General features: G+C 35.8%; 3 protein-coding genes across 3 annotated transcripts; 2 read left to right on the top strand and 1 right to left on the bottom strand.

Moving 5' to 3' along the window:
- The first annotated feature begins 6,165 nt into the window (after positions 1 to 6,165).
- On the top strand, positions 6,166 to 6,534 carry LOC103339859 (auxin-induced protein 15A-like). Its single transcript, XM_008243214.2, has one exon. The coding sequence runs from the start codon at positions 6,166 to 6,168 to the stop codon at positions 6,532 to 6,534; it is 369 nt and encodes a 122-aa protein (XP_008241436.2).
- A 368-nt stretch (positions 6,535 to 6,902) lies between these two features.
- Positions 6,903 to 12,318, bottom strand: KDTA (KDO transferase A). The gene is given in 13 exon segments (XM_008243100.2): positions 6,903 to 7,397; positions 7,400 to 7,415; positions 8,291 to 8,361; positions 8,439 to 8,558; positions 8,686 to 8,776; positions 8,963 to 9,060; positions 9,643 to 9,759; positions 9,976 to 10,054; positions 10,129 to 10,248; positions 10,550 to 10,672; positions 11,646 to 11,688; positions 11,801 to 11,894; positions 12,071 to 12,318. Coding segments are annotated over 13 exon segments (1,326 nt in total). The 5' UTR covers positions 12,270 to 12,318; the 3' UTR covers positions 6,903 to 7,242.
- A 2,606-nt stretch (positions 12,319 to 14,924) lies between these two features.
- On the top strand, positions 14,925 to 17,064 carry CYP76G1 (cytochrome P450, family 76, subfamily G, polypeptide 1). The gene is made up of 2 exons (XM_008243099.3): positions 14,925 to 15,930; positions 16,309 to 17,064. Exons 1-2 carry the CDS (start codon positions 14,980 to 14,982, stop codon positions 16,942 to 16,944), a joined length of 1,587 nt encoding a protein of 528 aa, XP_008241321.3. The 5' UTR covers positions 14,925 to 14,979; the 3' UTR covers positions 16,945 to 17,064.
- Positions 17,065 to 18,637: the final 1,573 nt, after the last annotated feature.

Here is an 18,637-nt window from a genome sequence, read left to right on the forward strand (position 1 = left end):
GAATGATTGATGTTCTCCACTCTTCCATATGGAATGAGTAAAGGTTTTTGAGTGCAGGGTTTTTTCCTTTTCACTTTTTCTTGACCAAAGTGAAATGAGAATGAGGACTCCAGGACCACCATGACCTGTTTTTTTATTTTATTTTTATTTTTAGTATTTGTTATTTCTGATACGAGTGATATCGAGATATGGGATAATCAAATACAAAACCTCGAATGCATGAATAAACGTTTTTAACTAGTTGCAAATGGCCCGGTACATTAAAGAAAGTAATCAAGTTTGATGATGGCATTTGTTTTAAGCTATTGACCCCAAAAGTTATCAAGTGAGTCTCATAGACTCATATGTAATTTAATAAATTCAATTGCAACAATCAATATCCCATCAGTACTAAAGTTCTGTAATCAATATGCCATTGCTGATAATGTCTACGTAGTTAATTTTGCACAAAAAGAAGCAGGCAGCACTCATTTACTTCGTTGAAAATCTTTGGCCCCATTTACATATTGGGTTGAGCTGGAGACCTAGAGTAGCTAAGGGTGTCCAACCAAACTAGTATAAATTCATCGCATCAATCTTGTTATCTTCAACCTTTGACTGACCTCTTTCAGTGTCAAAGTTAGGTTCCAGTCATCTATGGGAATCTCCTGCCTCAAACTCTTCTTTCAAATGTCTTGTTTCTTAGCAGAGTGCGTGATGCAGAACACTTGTACTATAAATTTTGCCCTCTAGTAGGTGAAACCAAAGATTTGCTTAATACAGGAGTTACGAATTTTGCTAAGATTAGTCGTGAACGTGGTAGCAAAGCTCCGGACCGAGCATTTGGTATTGTAATTTCCCTACACTATGTATCTGCATGTTTGACTATAAATTTGATGTGCAGTGTTTCACGAAGATAAATACATTACAAGCCAAAACATGCATGGAATATTATTTTGGACTACTTTTTGAGGATTTTACATAGAGAAGGAGGAACATTAATTTTTTTGGGTAAAAGGAGGAACATAATTTAATTTGCCTGTCGGTGCCTCATCTTTTTCCATGAAAGAAAAAGCTTGCTATGACTTTGAGACTTTGAGTCTTAAGAAAGCAAAGTTGTTCTACCTACCAAACCTTAAAATGATCATCACAAAAAGCATACCACCTAAATAAAACACGACTAGATTGCTGTCCTAACATCTCTTTTCCCTTTCTCTAGATATATGTAACAGTACTATTGAATCAGTTTCTTTGTATAAGATCTGCATACAACAAGTAGCTGGGTGCATAATGCTGAATGCTGAGAGAAATACGGTCCCTGAGGAAATTGAGTGACAATTTAATAGAGACGTGCAAACACATATCTGCACCAATGTGTGGTTAAGAACGTTTATCCATATATCAAAGTTTTGTATTACAATTACTTTTCTCTCGTAATCGCTATTATACTTAAAAAATAATGTATTAAATTAAGAAGTTGATGTAGTCTGTCAAATTAACCCATGTTGTCAAGCAGTATGTCGCTTCAAAGAAGTTTTGCTAGCATGGATGTTGACAACACAAATATAGTTAATATACCCAACAGACAATTGACTTTACCCAACAGTGTTATTGGAACTATTTCACAATTTCAAATCCCTTCCATAATCATAATCTACAACCTTTTTTTCCCGAGAATTAGCAACATTTTCAGGATTTGATCTTCAATTAGTGGAGAATAATATAATTGCAGATTTAATCCAATCTTTATAGCCACATGGTTATCCATTTTACAGTACACTTCCCAGTTGTCAGCAATCAACTTCAGTTGAGGACTCTGGTCATGCTGTTGATGCTGTCACAAAAAGTGAAGGAAATGCTTACAGGCTACAGCCTCTCTCTCTTTCTTCTTTTTCTTTTCTTGCTTCTTGGTTTGTTTGTTTTTCAATTATGAAGCATGCAAAAAGAAGAAGAGAGAGAGAGAGAGAGAGAGAGAGAGAGAGAGAGAGAGAGAGAGATTGAAGGCGGGATTGGCGATCCAATTTGCCACAGTCATTTGCTGAATCAGCAAAGAAAAGCAGACAAAAGTTGGTGCCCAACAAAAAATAAAAAAGAAAAAGGGTCAAAGGACAAAAAGATTAAGAACGTAATTTCTCAACATTTTGGTAGAATCATTGGAAAATGAGACAAACTTGCAGTGATTTTTAGGTTTAAGAAGTTTCAGGAAGCAAAATAAAGCCAAAGTTGAAGAATTTTTATCTGCATTATTTCTCAGCGGACTTGCCATTTTCAGGGTTTGGATTTTCTGTGAAAGACAGGCAGTGTTCAGTAACGTGAGTTAACTTACAGCTAATCAAACAGAATATGTTTAACGTAAGTTGAGGAAGGAAACGAGGGCACATGGGATTTGATAACAGAAAAATTGGACTCGTCTCTAATTCTTATTTATATGTCCTTATCAACCGTTGAAAAAAGGATCAACAGTGACAATTGTTTAGGAAAGATAGAAATACATTTTGTTGGGATTTGAATATCAACGTTTGAATTCGATTAAATGGTTGCTGAGCATAACTCTTGTGACCAGCATCTTTTGGCTAGAAAAAAGATAACATTATCCTTCTGTTATACGTTGTTTTTCAATGATCCAAACTGTCTAATTTTAAGATATTCCTTCAAAGATCATATCTACAAAAAATTACTTAAATTGAAATCATTTGACTACTCAATTAAATGATTGTTATTTTAGTATTTTCTTAAAGCACATTATTCTTCTATTTTGTTGCTTGCAATTAGATGCCTTAGGGATTTTCAATTTTCTAATTTTTTACAATCCCCTTCCATTGAGGGACACACTTTAGGGTACCTTACGAATTTTTTTCAATAATCCAAACCGTCTATTTTTCAAGTCTTCATTCATATATCCTTGCAAAAAAATTAGAAAAATTGAAAATCATTAAGGCATCTAATTTCTAGCAACAAAATAGATGAACACGAAAAAAAGACTAAAATAACAATAATCTAATTGAGTGGTCAAATGGTTTCATATTCAAGTGATTTTTTTGCACATATGATCTTTGAGGGAATATCTAAGAATTAAATGGTTCAGATCATTGAAAAACAATGTGTTGTGAGCCATATAAGGGTCTCCCTCAAATAAGTTATTTGAGAGAGATAAGTTATTTAAGGAATCCCTCAATAGAAAGTCACTATATATATGTATATGTATGTATATTTTCTCAACCAAAAAACTACATTCTGAGCTGATCAGCTCAATCAAAAGGCATACCATCAAACAACATCTCATAATGAAGGCTGAAATGGGCTAAAGGCAGCGTGACCCAAGCTTTCGCTAACCCACAAAATTATAAAGTTATAAACAACTTAACTTACAACCATTAATGAGATACACCATTAACATGTAAATCATCGACCTACAATCTCATCAGCACAAAATCAGGCAAAGCTTTCCAAGCCAAACAGGACAGCAATCCCGACATTCTCCACCCTCAGCTCCTACCTATTCTTCCACAGTTGTTTGACAAAATCAACCTCGATGGCTTTGGCGGGTTAAGCAGCAAGTTTGGCAGCAAGGTGGGTTTGGTGTTTGTGATAAAGTGTATTAGGATGTACCAGAGGTATTTTTGGTAGTTAGATATGGTATACTTAGTTAATTTTACATTTTGATTAAAATATTATGGTGTACTTAGATCATAGGGTGCACTCATTTAATTTTAGATTATTAGAACCGGTTACATTTAGCAAAATGCAGATAAATGCACGGACTTTAAATATAGAGATTTGAGATTCAACAAAAATTCTTTATATCTTGTCAACTCTTTCTTTACATCTCTATTAACATTTGAAACCCTTCATATAACTCTCAAGAACTCTTAACTCTTTACACTCAGATGCTTATAGAGCTGAAAACCCCATTATTTGAGAAACCCAAATAGCCCTAATTCCAAACTCCTATATGACTAACAAAGTCACATTAGAAAATTAAATTGAGAAAAGCTGAAAATATGAGTATTTACACTTCCATTTTGTTTCACAACAAAACCAAAATTAAAAGAGTGATGATGAAGCATAATTAACCTTCATACCTAGACTTCATTTCAATCCAAAATAAAAAGGTAAAAAGAATCTATAACTTTTTACTTTTTGGAGAGAGAGAGAGAGAGAGAGGGGAAGAGAGGAGGGGGGGGAGCCAACCTTCTTGTCTCCAACCGCAAGTAACATGAATGGGCATGGAAAAGACTCCACAGCAGTACACTCCCATGTTCCAATAAATGGAAAATCGTTGCTCTTGTACAATCGCCATGTTCATTTCTAATTTTCTTTTCCCAAATTCTTGGTACTGAAAAGGACGATGGAAGTGTACAACATTATCCAAAATACAGACAGCTGTTTTCTGTATTTTTTTTGTCCCTCAGTTAAAATTGTTGTCCCTTTCTTCTAGCCCTGAATTTCGAGGGGACCGACCTCACAGACTAAAAATTTGGACTAACCTGCGTGGTGATGGTGGCTGAATGATGTATCAACAAAACACATCAGATGATGATGGTGTAAAAATTAAGGCGTGTACTGTTAATCCATTTTTACCACATGGAACCCAACGGAATTTAAACCAAAGCTCCCAATTCTTTTTCTAGGTTTTTTTTTTGGGGTGATGAAAAGCTACCTATGAACTCAATAAATCTACCTTTTTTCCTTCCAAAAATAATTATGCTTGGAAAATGTTTGGATTGGATGTCAATGGAATGAGAAAAACTTCACACCGTAGGCACCGTTCAATTAAAACCTTTCGTATGTTATTTTTTTATTTATGATTAAAAGTATGTAATGCGTAATAGATTTTGATATGGACGGTATTTGTCACTCAACTTATCAAATGATACGAAAGTAGAAATAACATTTCAAGGGCATGAGCAAACTAAAAAGAACTACAGCAAACTGCATGAATTCGTTGGCTTTTTTTCATTCAAATTAGTAGGCAGCCAGTCCAGAAAGAATGAGTTGTACTTGTAGCCAAGCTGGCGACTTCTGGTAACTACTAATTATGAGAAAATTATACTTAAATCTGGACCTCTGTCAACGCCGAGACATAAGACAACCCCATCAGATGAGAGAGTTTTGGACTGGGTTATTCCCAAGCCTAACTTCAGTTTCATGACCCATAGCCATCAGCCTTGTACGGAAACATGCAACATGATGTTATGAGGACTCTATTCACCCCCACCTTCGACACTTCTCTCAAAGAAACTTCCATGTCTCAGTGCCACCAAATCGAGGGGACAGGCAGAGGAGCAGCACTGACGCTACCACAATAACCATGATTCCATCCTTACATACAAATAATAGTTTGATATGAAGAAAAATAAAAAAAATCTGTTTTAATGAAGTAATTGTGTACATGTGTCAATACTTGTGACTTGTAAGTTTAGCAGTAGGGACCCAAGTAGTATTTTGTCCTAAGACAGAAAAAAAGGCCCTACCGTTGATGCCATGAAAAATTGTTCGTTCATGTTCGAGAGGAAAAATTCTAGCATACCACGGGTGTATACAACATGCCTCATCCCTCAATCCTCATATGTTGATCATGTAATCAGTGATTATGAAAGAGACTTGTATGTGTACGTATGTGGTATGCAAGGATTTCTCCTCCAATGCATGTGTTGTGTACATGTGAGGAGTTAGAAACCATGAAAAGAAGACCATGGTCCCAAGAACCCTAACCAACACATGCTACGAGGGCTATTTCTTTTTGTTAAGGACCGTGGTGTGTTCTTGAAATCTTTTTGGGTCAAATGGTATGTACGTATTTCAATTTCATCCAAGGCAAGATCCCTTGCTTTTTAAGTTATCAAAATTTGCTAGAGACATGTTCTCAAGCAAAGAAGTTGGGTCCAATTACTTCAATCACATCAAGTTATTTAAGTGTCAATTTTTATCCCAGAAAAAACTAAGCAAAGATGGTGATGCAGGAAACCTAACAACAGAAACCCCAAATCAGTCACAACACATTTAACCCATATTTTCTGCATTTCATGCAAATAGTAGTTATAAGATATTTTACCTTATTGTGTTAATGAATCGATTGTAGAAGACCAAACCGGAGAGGATTTCTGCCCTCACAAATAAATACCCACGTCCACCTTGAACATCCTTATAAAAAAAAGGTCTGAAACCTCACTCCTCATGGATCATATGGCTCCTCTAACAGAGCAATATTCCGGACGTGGCATGATCTGCAACATTGCAAAGCTGAAAAAGAATGGGTTGCATGCGAAGCGGAGGCTTACCAGAGGCAGTGAAAAGAAGCCACCCCGGGATGTCCCTCCAGGTCACTTGGCTGTAGTAGTAGGGGAAGCTAGAAGAAGGTTCGTTGTAAGGGCGGATTTGCTGAACCACCCGGTTTTACGGCAGCTGCTAGACCAAGCATATGAAGAGTATGCTCATGAATGCCCTGGCCCTTTGGCCATACCGTGCGACGAGCTTCTGTTTGAAGACATAGTTCACTCTCTTAGAGGTGGTACAAGTAGCAATCAATTCTCCTGCCCCTTCATTGCTTTCTGATAACTGTGATCACTATCTTTCTATTTTAATAGCAAAACCATTATACCTACCAAGCTAGCAGTAGACAAAAAGGAGAAGACAGTCTTCCCCTGCTGAGTCAATGCAGTGCGTAAACAGTTCAAAAAGTGTAGGATTTGTTAAATGGTTGTTATTGAACAAAAAAAATCAGTATTACATAAACCAATATGGGTTCTTTTATTTATTTACAGGTGGAGATTCCTAAAAAACACACTCACAAGTCACAACGGTCTCATGCACGAAAATGAGGTCATTGCCTGATCAGATTCCTTACTACAAAGATTGTCCAGTATCATAAGAATTAAGATGCAAGAGATGTCTCACAACTATGTATATGGGTTTAAACAGTATGAGGTTTAACATTTATCCTTGCACAAATATCTTTCTGTTCTACATAAATTAGAGATCAAGGCACATATTATTTCCAAAGCCGTTTTTTTCACTGTCAACCTTCACCTTTCTTGAAGGGCAAAAGTAAATTCAAGAATCCTATACCCAATGTGAGGTCGTACAAACAACCTGACACTCACAACCAGAGGTGCCACTGGAAGAAAGAAATTTGATACAGCAAACCCGTGCTAAGTAATCTAGGGCATGCTAAATGGCTATAAAAATAAAAACTCTGATGCCAATGGCAGCAGTAAACCTTACCCTATTTTCTATTGTTGCAAACTGATCTTCATGTATGGTTTAGCTTAAAGCCCGTTGGAGAATCTGAAAATCTAGAAGATTCCAAACCTTGCCAACAATACCAGTTGACAGAGAATGATACACTTGTTTTGCAGCTGTACGATGTGCTTCTAGAATTTTGGCGTCACTAAACAACTTTTTAAGAGCGTCTTCAGTTCTATTTTTCCAGAAACCTGCATCACCATTGACATAGAAAGCAAATTACAGACTTTTTTCCTGAGAAGCTGACAATAGAAAACTTTTTAAGAGCGTCTAAGTCAAGTTCTATTTTATCCACAATCCGAACATCCCTGACAACAACTATCTTCCCACACAGACTAGTACAGGTGCAATGGCTTATTTAGAAAGACTAGCAACTGAATCTAACACACACCAGAAAAATTCTTTAAGACTTTTTTTCCTGAGAAGCTGACAATAGAAAATCCTTCTAAATTTTATTTATTTATTTATCAGTACAGAACATATGTTAACTAAGTCACAGGTTTTCATAGTTATTTTAATGTAGAAACTATCCACAATCCGAACATCCAATACTAACACCACGACAACAACTATCTTCCCACTGAAAAACAGACTAGTACAGGTGCAATGGCTTATTCAGAAAGACTAGCAACTGAATCTAACACACACCAGAAAAATTCTTAAAGAAATTAACGTAAACAGAATGATGCCCATTCTATCCATGCAGTACTAGATGGCTTTTTCGACATGTCTGCCTAAAAGCTTCACCCAACAGCTGAACAGAGTAGAGGTTACATGTACCGATTTATGAACTTCCCATGTCGATCCTATATAGATGATCATATAAATAACAACGTTTCCAGGTAGAATTGAACACTCCCATTGTTAGGGTCCCTACATTTGGCAATATGAAAACATCTGAATTTTGAATGAAAAGGTAGATAAAGATTTAAAATTAAATTAAAACCAGAAAAGGATATACAAATCATTATATCACATGTCAAATTTCAGAAGAGTGCAATATGATTTTGGAGCTAAATCTTGAAGAGTCTCAGCAAACAGTACAGAGAATAGAGGTTCTTCACACCTGCAGAACTGATAGAGGATTTAACCGTTGCATTTCCAGCACCATGCGTGAAAAATGCCCAACATAAGGACCTGAAAAATTCAAAATAAGAAAGCATTTATTAGTGGTATGTTAAGAACCAACCTCTGATATGGTAGCAAGTATTCACCCGTCAAAACAGCACAGCCAGCTGCAGCAGCTTCTGATATGTTGTGACCAGAAAGAGTAGGAAAAAAAGAACCTCCAATTACAGCTACTGGAGTTAACCCATACAAGTGTTTCAATTCACCTATAAATCAAGCAAGGACAGAAAACAAACAATGAAGTTAGGGAGAATATTGTTCCAGAAGCCATTGTAGGAACCAGCTACAGATTTATCTAAAAATTAAGTAGGGGAAGATTTCAAATTTGCTGACCTAATGTGTCCACCACATATAAATTTGTGTCTCCTACAAGTTTATCATGTCGAGACCTCAGAGCTACACCATGCCCTTCTTTCCATAATTGCTGCACTACTCAAGGCAATGACATATACTAAACTTAATACATGCAAAGTTATAAAAAAAAATCTTTTTTGCAGATGGTGAATCTCAACGAAATTATGCCTTGCCAAAACTTATCATCAGGAAATTAAAACTTTTATAGTTACCATTTATACTGTTAAATGTGAATAAAATTGAATGTATGTCATACTTGAGCAATCTCTTTTCCATGCTGCGGATGTCGAGGAACAATAATAGTTAACACATCTGGGTACTGTTGCATGAGCACTTTGTGAATGCCTAGTATTACTGCAGATAGTATTTGTGAGCTTTTCAGCAGACAGAAATAAATTAGCAAAAGAACATTACTGTTAAATGCTTGTAAAGAAACTTAAAACCAGAAAGAAGGCAAAAACCTTATTAAAATTTATCCATAAATATATCACAAGCTAATTATGATTTTCCAAAAACATTATTGGTGTATCCGCTCAAATGGCTGGCTGGGTAGGAATAATATTCCCTCATACTCAGGGAAGACATACAGAAAGTGAATGTTTCTTTAGATGAATTTCGCTACTTAAAGAAAAGCTAATGTAAAAAGAAATGGAAGGTAAAATGAACTAAGCAAATAAAAAAGCACTAATTTCTAGTTGAAAATGATGTTGCAAGGCTCAGTGGCACCAAACAAAGGACGATGTGCCAGTCTAGTACTAGCAGTTGCATAACAAAATCGTCAAGCACTTATATAACTTTCAGAAACCAATAACTGCCAATAATGAGGTAACATGACACTGTACGATTCAGTTGAGTTCTCTAAATGAAACTCTAACATGCAGATGACACCATATATACAGTTTTGGACATAAGGCTAAGTGAGTAACAGGAAATGACCTTCTTCTTCCCCCTTATGTATGGATGAAGCCATCCAAACTTTCCGATGGGCAAGATGTACTTTTAGATCTTCTAAACTTCTGATCTCTCCCTCAGAAATGTCAAATTCTTCAACCACTGAACATTCACAACAACAAAAAATCGAAATTCTGGGATTAGAATAGATTATCACCTTCTTGAAGAGTTCCTATAAATTTATTATGGAATGAACCCAAATTCAAAAGATAACATTTGGACTCTCCAATTGACTTCCAAATCATAAGCTTCATTTTCATATATGGGTCAACATGTTAAGCCAAATATATATAATATAAAATACAAGTTTTCATATACCATATTTCAAGTCACCAGAAAAGTTGATCACAAAGGGGGGAGCATGCAGTAGCTGAAAGTGGATTGCCTGCATATTGCTCTGTGCATCCAGCGAATCAGTGAGAGCACAACAGAAGACACAAATTACTCAATGCAATCTATAGCAGCACTTACCAATGGGACAATCAAAGAAAACTTTGATAGCATCAACGAAACAAGTGGCAGAAGCAATGGTCCTGACCAACGTTTAAAGGATTTAGTAGATACTCGAGCATTTAACAATGCCAGTGTGATCTGAAGAAAATATGGATCATATAAGTGATCTAGAATCAGAAACATGACGACAACAAATCATTCTACAATATCCATTTCAAAAACCAAATGCATTTAATGCATCCAAGTTATACAAATTGAAAAGGTAGTCAAGCTATGCAGTAATTTGGATGCAGATACAGGGAATAATAAAAACTATTTAGGGTAAAGTTAAAAATTATAACTGAGCTAATACTTCTCAGTACAATTTGATTATTATTTTTTCTCAAAAGATATGCTCACATAATTTAGAAAGATATATTCATGAGATAAAATAACTTACACCCTTTTCTGAAGCACCCATAATTAAATTTGGCCACAGTTCACTCTCCATAATCACAATCGCATTTGGCTTCCAGTGACTGAGGAATGAGTCCATAGCAGAAGGTGTATCAACAGGTGCAAACTAGTTCAATTGGAAAGTTTGAGTATAACACAACCAGAAATATGATATTTTAATCAATTAAGCTATACAGAAAAAGAGCAACACATTACAATTCCATGTTACTCTAAGGACACCAATAGATATAACCAACCACGGATATATTCCAATTCCAATCTATTATATAAACCAATAATATACACATATATACAACATATTAAAACATAAATGTCTGAAGGACCAAAACATAGAATGTTGTAATTATAACCAAATATTATTCAGGTAACAGTTTTTTTTTTTTTTGGTCAACTATTTAGGTAACAGTTTGTTTTCCCTTAATCTTGATTTACACATGCTAAAGCATAGAAATAATCAGCTTTATCCTTCTCTTTTTCTCCAAAGGGGAGCTAAAGCCATACTAGCACTCTCTTTAAAAATTTATTGTTCTTTCATACGCGTGCAATGCCAGGAACTTCTTTGTCAATTCCAACAAAACTGACAAGGTAAATCAAGTCAGTTTTACTTGTTTTCAATTACCACTTTATGCAAGCTTTAAACCCTTTTTCAACCACACACAATATAGTAAAAATCATAAGCAAAAGCAACCACATAGAGAAGGTTTTTAGGATTAATTGACACTCTCACGAGCTTTACACCACTGACAAATTTTTTGTAGGATTTCTTCTTCTTCTTCTTCTTTTTTTGGAATCCTACTGTTAGATTTAATTATCAGATTCATGTCAAATTTCAAGTTGGTCCAGTACCTTTAATCATTTCATCCATATTGTATTAAAATTAGTTTTTTTAATTTTTGTACAACTAACTAAAAATTAGACCTTGATCCCCTCGTTGCCTATAAATTATGTCCCCGATTAGAGCATTAAATCAAATGATTGAATTGAGCAGAAAAATCTAACCAAAGTTATTAAATGGTATAAAAGTCCCAACATTTTCACCAGTGTCGAGCAATTAATTAAGTAAAAGTATAAACATGCACCTGATGTATGACACCAGTTGGAAGACGTTTCTCTATTACTTCACTGCATATGTAGAGAGGGAAAACCAAAAATAAGTTCAAAGTTGCTTTTCAAATGGATAAAACTTACACAATGAATTTCAAATTAAGCTCTGGAAACGGAGATTTGGTCTTACAATGCAGACGACGTCGTAGTGGTCATCAAGATGGTCAAATCAGGCCTTCGCTGAATGCATTGTTTGATTACAGGAATGGCAGCCATTCCTTCACCTGATTCAAATTTCATTACGCCAAAATTATAATGGAAAAAAGAAATTCAATGAGCATTTCAAAACTGAAGAAGCAGAACCACGATTGATTCAGCTTTCTCTCTTATTTTCCCCCACTTTCTCAGTAACCAAACAAGAGGAAAGCAAACGAATTTAAAGCAATGGATCGGAGAAAACCTAATGAAACGGCGTGGAACCAGAGGAGCTGCCCCGGGGGACGAGGAAGGGAAGGTCGGCCCAAACGCTCAGGCCAGCGGAGTGGATGCTCGAGGCCTCGGAGTTTGCGCCAGTGTAGGTGAAGGTACAGCAATGGTGAGAGACCATGGCTCAGCGCTCGGTAAACGTTGTAAACTGCCTTGCTCTTCGTTTCCGCCATTTCTCTTCTGTAATTCTCTGTTTTTCACTCGGCGGAGTGGGGAGTCCACTTCGTCAAAGAAAGACATTGGAAGGTTTATTGGGCCAGCTTATCTGATTGGAGACTTTCTTGGGCAAAACCAACCGTAGGGATGGCATGTGGCAAAACGCCGGCCTTGTAAGTAATTAGTTTATTTATACTAATGAAGTATTATGTACTAAACTTTCATTGGTTGTTCTTCAAATCCACTCACCACCAACACTTGGTTTGTAACACTTTTGTAACAGCTTATTTTCTTTGGTTTGTAACTTTAATTAACTTTGAATTGATTGTAACTTTAATTCATTTTGGCCTATCTTTAAAGGATTTAGAATTGGAATGCAGATGCTTGGAATTGTAACTTTAATTTTCTTAGGTTGGAATGCAGAGAATTTATATTTTTTTGTGAGAATGCTTGAGAACTGTTTTAAACGCGCTAAGAGTCGCAGAATAAGCTGGTTTCAAAATCACCCCGTAAATTCCGATTGCAATGCCACCCCCTACCAAAGGCACCATTATAATATAGAGTTGTGCTACGGGCGACTGGTTTTAGCAAAACTAATAAATAAGAATAAGTATAGGATTCAATCACACTCCATTTGCTTCATATCAATAATGTTTCTTCGAAAGGAGTTGTTATTGGTGCTCCGAAAAAACTATCACATATTCTCTCATTGTATAAACTTAAAGGAGTAACGGACTTGTAGCTTAAAATAATATTTGTATTTTTAATGAGTGCATTAAAGTGCTCGAAATGCCTACCACGCAAGTAATAGTTTTTTGAAGTGTTTTTTATTTTTAATGGAGACATTTTGCTATATCATTGAACTTTCTTCTAGTCTTCACCATAAGCCTAAAATCAATTACCTATTAAACTCATCCTAGTGGTGTGGGGTTTTTTTATTATTTTTTATAGAAGTGATATTGAATCGGGTATTGCGTGGGGAACAAGCATATCCCCTCTAGTCAATCACTTGACTAAGTCCATACCTGCAAGGGTGGTGTGGTTTGGAAGTGAAATTGAGGGATGATAGGGTGGTACTTTTTAAATCTTCTTAGTACTTGGGGAGGAAAACAAACCTAAAAACTTATTCTAACATGTATGATGTATACAGATTTCATGGAAAAAGGGAAGAAAAGTTATCATCATCCGTGACTCGAGTATGATTCAGACATCTTTGATAATTTAAGGATAAAGTAAAATTACTGAATTATAGGTCTTTTTTTTTTTCTCTAAAAGGGGGGGGGGACAGAGCTATATATATAAGTTTAAATCCATGCCTTTGGCGCTTTAGCATCACCTTGGTGCACTTTAGAAACCAAGTCAAATAAAAAACAATCAGAAAAATATAAAGAATATTGTTTAAGATATGATATTTATATAACTTGTTGGACCAAGCATGTACTGTGATCAGAAATGAGCTAAGCTTAGCCTCCTTTTTCTTCTTGGACAAACAAAAGGCTCCTTGCATACGCCAAGGTTAGGTGAATCGAAGCTCAATCAAACCACAAATATCGCAATAAGATGGAGGAGGGGACCAGGTGTACTGTAAAGGCCATTCCCTTTGTGGCTTTGTCAATTTCAAAACCTTAAAGAAATGAAATTATTGAGTAGCAAAAAAAAAAAACAAGAAATGGAATTATGAATTCGCTTAAAAATTAGGGGACAAAGGGATAAGAATTAATTTACAATAGCTTAATGACACAAGAGAATAATATGTGATGCATATGACACAACAAAAAGATGGTTCAAATATATATTTTCTATATATAGGTAAATTTCTAAAAGTTCGTATTTAGATATATAGCGATATATGTCAACGGGGTCTAGCCTCAATGAAAAATGTCATTTGACTTGTAGATTTAGTGGTCTTAGATTCGAACCCCATGACATCATATAGTAGCGTGTGTGTATGAGAAACCTTTCCTCTGTAGTTTAGACTATCGCTTGTACTAAAAAATATATATAGCAATCATAAAATTTGTATATTAAATAAAAGATTATATTATATAAAAAAAAGGTGATATTATATTAACAATAGCACATGGTCCACTGGTCCCAAAGACCAGTCACAATACCATTTAATTAAAATAGACAATTCTAAAATTATAATTAAACTCTTATATTAAGTTATTCGGTTGTTACCTTGTTTCAATCAAAGATATATCTTTCTTGTTCATTCTGATGTTATCTTCTTAGTTAGGTTGTTTCTGGCAAAAGATTGAGTTGCAACAAAATCTCACACAAGGAGTGTAATGAAGACATTTGGGACAAGGATCTGTGGTTTAATTAGGGTGCAAAAAATAAAAGTGAAATTAAAATGAACGAAATATAAAAACGTTACAAGGATCTGTGGTTTGACAATACTTCTGTGTTTATTATGTTCATAGGAAGGAAGATGTATGTGGAGTGGATAAAAATAAAAAATAAAATGTGAAATGCTTGAGGTTGAAGCTATTGGATAGGATATATTAATTCATTAAAAAATAAAATCAGGGTTTAGATTCCCCTTGGAAAAAAGACAAGTTTCTCAAATGCTAATAGGTTGCTTGGATTTGTCACGTAATCGAAGGAGAAACTATATATTAGGCCTCCTCCCTGAGAAAACCTGCAAAAACAGAAACGATAGCCAAATAGAAATTTTCCCAGAGACCAAACAAAACTTTAGAAAAAACACACACACACACAAAAATGGAGCACAATGAGGTTGTTGGTTTATCCATAGGGATGGTATTGATATGGGTTGCGTTGTCAATAATATTGTTGGTAACCCATCTTCGACGACGTCGTTTGGAGGAGGTAGCAGGGCACCTCCCACCTGGGCCAAGGTGGTGGCCTGTGGTGGGCAACATATTCCAACTGGGTTTGGGGCCACCCCACGAATCATTTGCCATTTTGGCCCGAAACCACGGCCCAATCATGACACTTTGGCTAGGATCCATGAGCACCGTAGTGATCTCGTCGAGCCAAGTGGCCCGTGAAATGTTCAAAAACCACGACGTGGTCCTAGCCGGTCGAAAAATCTACGAGGCCATGAAGGGTGATTATGGCAACGAAGGCTCGCTGATCACGGCCCAATATGGACCTCATTGGCGCATGTTAAGGCGATTGTGCACTACTGAGTTCTTCGTGACAAGTCGCCTCGATGCCATGTGTCGTGTACGTGCCAAATGTATCGATGGAATGGTGCAGTTCATAGAGGATGCTGCATCGGAAATGAGTACCAAAACTGATGGCATTGATTTGGGCAGGTTCATTTTCTTGATGGCTTTTAATCTGATTGGGAACCTCATGTTTTCTAAGGACCTATTGGACCCAAAATCGGAGAGAGGGGCTATGTTTTTTTACCATGCAGGAAAGGTTATGGAGTTGGCTGGGAAGCCAAATATGGCAGATTTCTTTCCAATTTTGCGTTGGCTTGACCCACAAGGCATCAGGAGGAACACCCAATTCCATGTGGAAAAGGCCTTTGAAATTGCAGGTGAGTTTATAAGAGAAAGAATGGAGAGCATGGAGAATGGTGGATATGATGGCATAGAGAGGACAAAAGATTTCTTAGACGTACTATTGGAATACCGTGGTGATGGTGTTGATGAGCCCTCTAGGTTCTCTTCTTCAAGAACCGTCAATGTCATTGTTTTTGTAAGTCATCTAATCCCTTTCAATTTTAGTATTATTCGTACGTATTATCTTAACTGATCATCTTGTTTAACCTATCCTCTAATACAATTGAGACTCACATAAATGATTTTCCCACAAGTGTCGCATCTATTAGAAATTATAAATCAGTTGAGATGGTAAAAATAATTTTATTCTACCAACTGAAAAACTCTTTGTAACATAAGTGTAACATCTATGTAAGTATGCGTCACTTCAATTTTATTTTTGTTTAATTATAAGTCTCACTTCTATTAGAAAGATGGTTGGTTGTCCAACCATCGAATTGTTTGAATCTTAATTCAATTTTAATGTTCTTGTACAAAAACAAATTTATGCCGATGTATACGAATATTATTTCAGGAGATGTTCACTGCAGGAACTGACACAACCACGAGCACACTAGAGTGGGCAATGGCAGAGCTTCTAAACAACCCAAAAACCCTAAAAAAAGTTCAAGCCGAGCTAAGAAGCACCATATCCTCCAGCGACAAGCTCCAAGAGAAAGACATTGAAAACCTCCCATACCTCAAAGCAGTCATCAAAGAAACCCTAAGGCTCCACCCACCCCTTCCCTTCCTGGTCCCACACATGGCCATGGACTCTTGTAAAATGCTAGGGCACCACATTCCCAAAGGCACCCAAATTCTGGTCAACGTCTGGGCCATTGGACGTGACCCAAAGACATGGGAGGACCCTCTGCTTTTCAAGCCTGAGAGGTTCTTGGAGCCCAACATGGCCGTTGATTATAAAGGGCAGCATTTTAAGTTCATCCCATTTGGTTCTGGCCGTCGGATGTGCCCTGCTGTGCCACTAGTCTCTAGGGTACTCCCTCTGGCTCTAGGGTCACTCTTGCACTCGTTTGATTGGGTTTTACCAGAAGGGCTTGAGCCAGAGAATATGGATATGGCTGAGAGGATGGGGATCACACTTAGAAAATCTGTCCCTTTGAAGGTTATACCTATACCTTACCAAGGGCATGTGGGATGCTCAATCTAATGCATTTTTAGTTAGGTAAGCCAAGCAATGGGGTCAAGTTGTGATAAGTTTGTTAGTTAAATATGTTAATTAATAGCTGATTGTTGTAACTGATGTAATAAAAGTATAGAATGATGTATGTGGGGATATATATATAATTAATGTGAATTGTGAAAGCTATAATTACTATATGTATTAATGATAAACCAATTTGTATTATGAACATCTTTATCTAAGTTATTGTTACTCTACAATGAGTCCAATGGTTACAACAACAACAACAACAAAAAATTGCATTCAGATATCTTTTGCATGCGTATGTATAGTTTTGTTAGCTAATTGTGTTCGATTCGAGTTATGCTACCATGTCATGTTAAAGAAAGTGGCAAAATTTGATCTTTATATTATTTGGACTAATATGAGGTTGTTGTATAAGATCTTCTTGGCCCGTATTAGGGTGTATGTTGGGCTGCCTAATTGTTTTTGCCCATTTCATAGGAGCCACTATCAAATTGATGATGTGCTCCAAATGTGATAGTGCTGGCTAAGATTTGCTTCTTGTACCTGAGATCCGTCTGCGATGTTTTCATTTTAATTTACAGGAAGCACTTTCAGCACTTGGTTGGTATGCCATTTCGTATGATCTGAAAGTGCTTACTGTAAATTAAAAAAAATCAATATTACACGTAGAGAAAAGAAACCTTCGATAGACAAAAGAAACCCAATAAAAAAAACATAGGACTGACGTGGCAGAATAATTGAGTGCTTCCAATGCTGAAATCTGATGGGAACTCCTGTTTCTGGCTGCTTGTGCATTTCCTGATTGGCTGGTTTTCTATCTGGTTTGGGGGACGGTGGTTGTAAAAGATGGAGGAAGGATACAGATGCTCTGTTTTGATTTTCTCTGTTAGAACTTGCTTGACTTTATTCTCTATATGTCATTTCATTTAAATTTAATATAACGGATTTAAAATTGACACAACCCTAAAATAAAAACTCAATTTCATAAAATTAAAACAAAAATTCCTTAATTAAACAAACGCCAAAAGTATGCAGCTCTTCTTTCGTCAAACTTAATACAATGGAAACCCACCAACATAATCTACAAATGATAAAAAGAATAAAATAAAAAGAAAATATAACTCACCTATATTAATCAAACTTAAGTTTATTGTTTTGTTTTTTTACTGAAGAAATGTTGCGAGATGGAGGAAAATAATGAATGGGTTGTTTTTTAATACAAGGCTGTATTTTATTCTGCAACTTTATCGTTTTGCTATATTCTAGTTGTTTTTGTTATGCAAAACCGAATTAACTAATGAATGGATTAAAGCGACTTTTGCTTTCTATCACGACCAAGACTTCCAGCTGCTTTGTTATATATTTCATATATATATAATTTTATTTGAGGAGTACCATATGATTTTTTTTTTAACAATCCAAATCATTTATTTTTCAAGTCTTTAGATCATCTTTGCAAAAAAATCAGAAAAATTGAAAATCATTTAGGCATATAATTGATAGCAATAAAATATAAACACGATGTTTCAAGAAAAGACTAAAATAACAATAATCTAATTGAGTAGTCAAATGATTTTGGATTCAAGTGATTTTTTGCAGATATGATCTTTAAGGGAATATCTAAAAAATTAGACTGTTCGGATCATTAAAAACAATGTGTGTTGGACCTTGCAAGAGTGCTCCTCAAATAAAC

The sequence above is a fragment of the Prunus mume genome, linkage group LG8 (assembly GCF_029339155.1).
Source record: "Prunus mume cultivar Tortuosa linkage group LG8, ASM2933915v1, whole genome shotgun sequence".
NCBI classification, from domain to species: domain Eukaryota; kingdom Viridiplantae; phylum Streptophyta; class Magnoliopsida; order Rosales; family Rosaceae; genus Prunus; species Prunus mume.